General features: G+C 40.2%; 1 protein-coding gene across 1 annotated transcript; it reads right to left on the reverse strand.

The window, feature by feature from the left end:
- Window positions 1-7068: 7068 nt before the first annotated feature.
- Window positions 7069-7761, reverse strand: LOC131238711 (transcription factor PAR2-like). Its single transcript, XM_058236323.1, has one exon. The coding sequence runs from the start codon at window positions 7687-7689 to the stop codon at window positions 7222-7224; it is 468 nt and encodes a 155-aa protein (XP_058092306.1). The 5' UTR covers window positions 7690-7761; the 3' UTR covers window positions 7069-7221.

Below are 7761 nucleotides of genomic sequence, written 5' to 3' on the forward strand. Positions count from 1 at the left end.
GATCTACCATGTTATAGTTCTTTCAGGTTTTCCATATTTTTTTACTTGAGACAAGGTTTTGGTTGTGGACCCCACGTAGTGGGCTCACAAGAGTGCCCACACACGTAACGAGTCTAAAAGTAGCTTGCATGTTTTCAGCTCCAAATATACAAAGCCAATGAGACTAGTTAGCATAAAAATTTTATCTTATTACTAAATAAAATCTCGTACATAAATTGCTAGACAATTTCGTTAATAAAATTATATTAAAAATGAGATGTCAAACGTTTCAATTTACATTTTTTCAAAAGATTTCTTTTTTTTTTTAGAATTTTTTACTATTGTACAGGGTACAATGACCTTAGCATTACCAATAATAAATGTCGGTTGGCTTTTATTTGTCGTTGCGTGGGGTTCTATCACAAGTAGAATTGATAAAGGGGTGGATTCTTTTTCCATTATTTTTGTTGAAGGTATACATTGAGAGCTTGCCTGGTTCAAATTCACTTCCGCTAAATTGATATTTACATGATTGGAGCTAGAATATCAATTTTCATCCATAGCTGTCCAATTAGATTAGAGCTAGAATATCAACTTTCATCCATTGCTGTCCAATTAGATTGGACAATTGTGATTGAGAGACAACCCTTTCATGTGTCATGTAACAACCTGGCTTCTGGCTCTATGTAGGGCTGTACATGGATTGAGTTAGCTTTGTTAGCTCACTCGACTTAACTCAAAAAAGCTCGAATCGGCTGGGCTCAAAACCGAGTTCGAGCCGAGTTGAGCTGATTTTTTTAGCTCAAAATAATTTTCAAACAGCGTTCAAGCTTGCTCGAGCTTGACTCGACTTGGATTGAACCCCAATTCAAATTGAACTCGGATCGAGTTAGTTTGATGATTCAGTTACTTTGATATTGATATTGCTCACCAAGTGTTTGATGAAATGACTCAACAAAGCGTCGGCCAGTGGCAATGGAAGGTATGTATATGAAACAAATACTTTTTTTTCTTAATTTTGATGTTGCCTACAAAGTGTTTAATGAAATATCTTTAAAATCGCTATTGCTATTTTACATACAGTGAGAGTTTAAATGTACATTTCATGCGTCTATAAAAATACTGTACAGGTAAACTCGACTCGAATTGGCTCGAGTTGTTGATCGAACTAAGCCGAGCTGACTAGTCAAGCTCTAGAATTGAGCCGAGCCGAGCCTAGCTGTGCTAAGCTCGACTCAACCGGTGTACACCAATAGCTGTATGATATCATTTCCCGCGAGAATAAAATGGTTGAAATACAGTGACAAGTGGGTTGGAACCAACGCGCTTAACGGTCAAGCATTTTTAGCTGGTAGTGAAGGGAGGTGATGAGTGATAGGATTGTATGATTTTTCACACAATGGCTATTCAGGCGGTTGAAGAGCCACACGAGTTTAGAGCCCAGACATGCAAGCACATGTGCTTGCTTTGGACACATGTTTTAGAACCAAGCTTTTTCCAAGTGGCCACAGTGCTTAAATCTTCCGTCTTAAAGATCATGCCTTTTCACTTGGGCCACAGATTGCACATCAAAATGGACGGCTAGATTAAATATTCTTCGGCCATCCATTTGGTTTTTTAAACTCTGGCCCACCTTATGAGTGAAAAGGCCTTTTTTCTTCTTTTTTTTCCTTTCTTTCGCCCAAAAAGATCTTAACAGCCTGGCTAGCCTGGCCGAAATCTCGGATCTCACGTGTTTCATACTCGCGTGTAGTCTGTACACTTGGAATTAGGAAACCTCTGTATCCTTCAGATGGACGATCAAATAAGGAGTTATTTGATACTCTGGCTGTGTATGAGTTTGTTACACAGGCACTCAGACATTACACTTGGCATATATGAATTCAAATTAAACCAACTAAATTGTGGATCCTATTAAAGCTAAGTCACAGTCAAAATTTAGATTGGTCGAACAATCTCAACCCCTGATTCGTGGACACTTGTTTATTGAAATGAGCTTTAGATATGTTTCATCTTTAACGGTCAACCAATCCGATTGTTAAATAAGTAAATAAGAATTGTTTTTTAGTTCATGACACATCTGAACTTGAGTCCATAATTTGGACGGTTTAATTTAAATTACTTTTATGTGATGTTTGCAATTTCTAAGTACTTTTTAGGTGCCTGAGTATCATCTATCATACTCTGCTAGAGTATGAATATCTTCACTTCAACTTAATGCTATCCTGTAAAGAAGAATTATTGGATACGCAACCCTAATGTGCAGATTTTAAATTCTGACAAGTTGAGTACTATGTCGTGCTAGGGAGCGGATTAGCTGTTACCCAGGTAATATCTCAGTGGGTGTTGCACTAACCGTGTGGGGCCTACCTTGATTTATCTTTTGTATATACACACCGTTCATCTTTCTTTCCATCTCATTTTAGGAAGCGATCACAAAAATGAAGAAGATCCCAATTTAAGGTCAACCATACCACTAGAAACAAACAGAATGATCATGAAAAACTTTTTGGGGGCCAAAATCGTTTTGGATCAAGCTGATATTTGCATTTTCCCTTCATGTACAAATTTTAATGATGAGGCTTTCAAACACCACTATTTCCTATGGTGTGGCCCACCTGATATTTGTATCTTCTTAATTTATGGGAGCACGTTCTAAATTAGGCTGGAGAAATGGATGGCCGACGTGGATATACAGCACATCAACAAGGTGGGCCCCAACTGTAAGGGTAACACCACTAAGCTCTTACCCGGGTAACACCTAATCCCTCCCATTGCGCCCCCATCATGATGGGCCATGCCCAAAAAATCTTTTTATTAGTACCACCATAACCTCGATTTGGGGCTACAGATGGACGGTTGATAAGAGAAATACACGAATTTCCACATTCTACTGAAATTTTACAAAAGATTGAATAGGATCTTCTAAATTAGGATATGTTTCATTCATGACCCATCCGTTATGGGACACAACAGAACAACGGTCAGGATTATCTAATCACATTGCTACTGTAGAAATCCAGGTCTCATATCCTCTCATTCTTTTATTTATTTTATTTTTTTGGTAATATCCTGTAATTCCTCTCTTTAAATTACGATATCATGCGACTGTCTACCTAATGGGTAGCACTTGGATTACGCGTGGAATGAAAAATTGAAAATTGGTATCTTGTGTGATGATAAGCATGTGATAAGAGGAGTTAGTTAATACTCGGGCGCACTATGGTGTTTGATGCACCAGCCACTCAGAAAATTGGACACGTGGCATACACAAACTCAATTTAGACTGGCTAAATTGTGGAACCCACTTTCCCTAAATCACCAACAAATCCGATTTTTTAAACTATCCTAACCTCTAATCTTGGACCCTTATTGTTGAAATAGAACCGTCGATCTAATGGTTCTCTTAGATATATGTCAGATTATTATCAATGGAATACACATCAAGCTTCCACCATCAATTTTAAACAGTGTATTTCAATTAATTATATGCTACATATTCTAATTAATTTCTAAGTGCTTGCGTGCTTGCATATCAACCAGCACACCCTGCCAGAGTATTGAAGTTTTTATCCTGTGATGAGTGGTTGGACGATTAAGATCGTCCATTCCATCAGTAATACAAGATGGGACCCACTAGCAGGACGTTTGAAAGAGGGCATGGGGTTGGATGGGCCTTGCATGGTGTTTGCATCGGATTCTTCCTCTTTTCAATTTTCCCAAGTACGAATTTTAATACAAGCCACCCATTTTGGTTCGTTACACGGTCCTTTGACGTCTAACCCACGTGCCATCCTGACATTTTTGTGGGACATTTGGGCAGGTCATGGGTGGGCCCCACTTCAAGATTGCCATCTGACAAAATCTGCACGTGTGCATTGAATATGGGCCGTATATGGGCCCCTACCTTCTTTTTTTTTTGGGACTGTTCGATCTTGTCCTAGACTGTCTAAGTCATGCTATCGACACATGGGTGGACCCAGATCATGCTGGGATTTGCCCTAGATTTGTGGCCAGTACGAGCCAGTCCTTCAAACCCCATTGTTTGTTACGTTGCTTATTAAGATTTTAATTGCACCGTACGATATGCCGAAATTGGACGGATGAGACTCGTCAATGCTCTATTCAATTCAACTGGTCCTGACTGGTCCTGTAGTCCGCGGACTGCAAAAGTGAATGTGTTGTGGTACTGGGATTCTGTGCGGTTTACGTCAAATTCATGTCAGATCCATGCCGTCCATCGTGTTTTATCTATCATGATCACCGTAGAAATCAAAACTCAAGGCTATCCAGTAGATAGATGGACGACAACATATGGAACAATGTAAAAATATATTTCTAAATTCACTTGGAGTGGCCCAACTGGTTTTGGAATTTTGTAATGGCGTCTTTTTGGTGTCTTTTCATCTTAGTAAGGCGCCTCTGATGAATGGATAAGATGGCATATATACAAGACGGTGGGCCTTATAAGCAGTGGAGAAGGTTTTTATTAGATGGGCTTCCCCTCTCAACTTTTCGTTATGGTGTGGGTGAATTTTACTTTCAACTTGGCTGACTTTTCATGCAATGGCCTGACATGGAATGGCCCATCTAATGGACGGGGTGGATCTGATGCATATTTGACGTGTGGCCCACATCAGTCAGGTTCCACAACAATTTGTGGTGGTGCAGGTTCCACGTGAGCGTACTTCTTCCTTTCTCATATGTCGAGTTGTATGTTGAATGAAGACTACAGTGTTTGTTCACCACCAAATTTACCATGGTGATAGACTGACAATATCTCACCAACCTTAGATGTGGCCTGCATGTGCGGCAATGCAATAATCCAATGCCCATCTGATAGTCAGATAATAAGGAAACGGATTGGCTACTTCCCCTGCCATCAGCCTGGTGGCTGATGGTCGGTGCTCTGTGGGCCCCACCATAATGTATGTGTTTCATCCATTCGGTTCATCCATTTTTACAGATTATTTTATAGCTTTATTCCAAATATTAGAGGGATATAAATCTCATTGGACCACACCACAGGAAAACAAAAGTGATTGGATATCCACCATTAAAATCATTCTGAAGCCCACTGTACTGTTTATTTGACATCCTATCTGTTGATTAGGTCATTCAGGCCCAGTTGAAGGGAAAAAACAAAAATCATCTTGATCCAAAACTTTTATGGCCCCCAAAAGGTTTTTAATGGTTGACACTTGTTCAACACTCTTTCCTATAATGTGGTCCACTTGAGATTGATATATATTCATTTTTTCTCTCATATCATAAAATGACCTGGAAAAATATATGGACGGCATGGATGAAACACATACATCATGGTGGGGCCCACGGAGCACCGACCATCAGCCATTGGCTGGTGGCAGGGGGAGTAGCCAATCCGTTTCCGATGATAAGGCTATCTCAAGCTGTCAACAATCTTGGCCATCTGATTTCCATCCAATGGCTACAATTGTATGGCTGTGATTGCTTGGTCAGTTAGATTTGTGGAATATGCTCCATCCAACCGTCAGACGCTACCAGCATTCGTGTATGTATGATACGTGGTGATCAACTATCACATGATTCCTGTCCATATTCCAAAGCCTCGTATCTCATGAAGCGGATTGGCTGGTGTACTATACACCACCGACCTCACTAACGTATTGAAGTCACCAAGTTACGTGGCTCTGTCACCAGCTATGTGTTATATCTCAACCGTCCGTCCCTTTTTTTAAGATCTTTGCCGAAAAATAAGACAGATCTAAAGATCAAAGAGACCACGCTGCAAAAAGCATTAAAGGATTGAATGTCTACCATTGAAAGCCTTTTGGGTTACAGGAGTTCGTGTAACCTCAGGTATAATTTGGATGAAAAATAGCCGTATAAATATTTAAACAATGAGAATTATTATCTAACTGGTATTTGTGGTGTGGTTCACTTGAGCTTTGAATATGGCTATTTTATTTTTTTTTATCTCATGCACTAGAATGATCTCCCAGGTGGATCAAAGGTGTGGACATAATAAATATATTATTGTTGGGCCCATATAGCTTTGATCCAATCCGCTTCCCATCTCTTACACTCTTCATTTCACTCATCGGAATAACCACGCAACTGAAGAGAAGTGGATTTGAGATCTCAAAGTCATTCTCGGCTGGCATACCACACACCACCGACTGGCTGATCTGTTGACGTTTATCACGACATACGTATTATATCCAAACCGTCCGTTCATTTGACGAGCTCTTAATAAGGCATGGGACAAAAAATAAGGCAGATCTATAGATCAAAGCAGTGGGGGATTAGACGTCTACCGTTTAAACCCTGTAGGTGTCAAAGAAGTTTTGGATCAATATGATATGTATTTTTCCTCTTCATCCAAGTCTGTGTGTCCTGATTGGATGGACAATAAACGTTATGGTGGGCCATACGAATATTTTAACGGTGATAATTATATTCCGACTGCTATTTGTGGTGTGGTCCACTTAAGCTTTTAAATATGACTCAATTTTGGAATCCTGCTCTAAAATAATCTGGCAAAAGGGATGAACGGTGTGGATATTAAATGTATCATTTTGGGGGCCATGTACCTTTGATCTCAATTGAACCGTTCGTACATCTCGGGGCTCGAGGACTGTCAGCGCTCGTCTTCTCACGACACGTACCGACACCAGCCAGGTCGGTGGTTTGTGGTACAACAGCCAATCCGCTTCGCAAGCATTCTAAGCCCATACACGTGACACACACCACCAAGATTAACGGTCGAACTTGTGGGTCCCATTGCTGACCAGAGCATAAAATAAAATCCACAATATTGATCCTGATTCACTTGTTTCTAACCATCCATTTGACAGCCTCCGATTGGACGGGTAGGATCTATAGATAAGTGCAACATTTAAGCTGTGTTCCATCCACAATGGACCCGACGGTTGGAACGGTGTAGATTGAAGTGCATGTGTGCCATATGTATGGTGGATGAGACACCATACCATCAAAGCCCACCTGAACCTTTTTCTCCCCACCATTGTAGGTAACCAAACACAAAATGCAATCCAAATAAATCTCATTGGCAATGTACCCAAACAAGCCAAAGGAAAAAAAAAAAAAAAAAAAGCATTTGCATTGCAATAACAAAAATCATTGGGAAATTATAAAAAGAGAAAAGAAAAGGAAAAAAAAAAAAGAAAAAAGGAAGAAAAAGGGGAAGAAGGAAACCCAATAGAGAAATAGAATTGGGTTTGGAACGTGAGAGGCTGATCAAGCTCCCACCTTTGTTTTTTCCTTCTCCAAACCTTCAAAATAAGAAGCAAGCATTTTCAAGGCAGTCACCTGCACTTGCAACGACAATATATAATCAGCTGTCTCTTCAAACAGCCTATCAGGCCCAAGATACTCCCCTCCTGGAACAATCTTTTGTAAGGCCTTGATCTTCCTCTCCACTCCAACTATCTCATCATTAGCACCATCAACACCATCTATCACATCATCCCCACCAATTTGACCGTCCATCTTCATTCTGGTGTCTTTCTTGCAGCACCCCCCATCTTTTCTTTTTCTCCGGAGTCCATGACATTGGGCATGATCCACTTTTTCTCTCCTCCCTTTGTGAAGGCAGTTGGTTTTTGTAAGAGATGGAAAGAATGTGGGTGAAATGGGGGATTTGGGTTTTGGAAGGTGGGTGTTGTTGAGCATGTTTTCTTCATTATCTTGCTCTTCCATGGTCATGGATGGATGAGAGAGAGAAGAGAGAGGGTTTTGGGAGGGTATATGGAGGAGTGGAAGAGTTAAATTATTGTT

The sequence above is a fragment of the Magnolia sinica genome, chromosome 3 (assembly GCF_029962835.1).
Source record: "Magnolia sinica isolate HGM2019 chromosome 3, MsV1, whole genome shotgun sequence".
NCBI lineage: Eukaryota > Viridiplantae > Streptophyta > Magnoliopsida > Magnoliales > Magnoliaceae > Magnolia > Magnolia sinica.

Excerpts from the sequence above, each read along its gene's own strand:
- LOC131238711 (XM_058236323.1), bottom strand. The coding sequence starts at position 7,689 with ATGACCATGGAAGAGCAAGATAATGAAGAAAACATGCTCAACAACACC.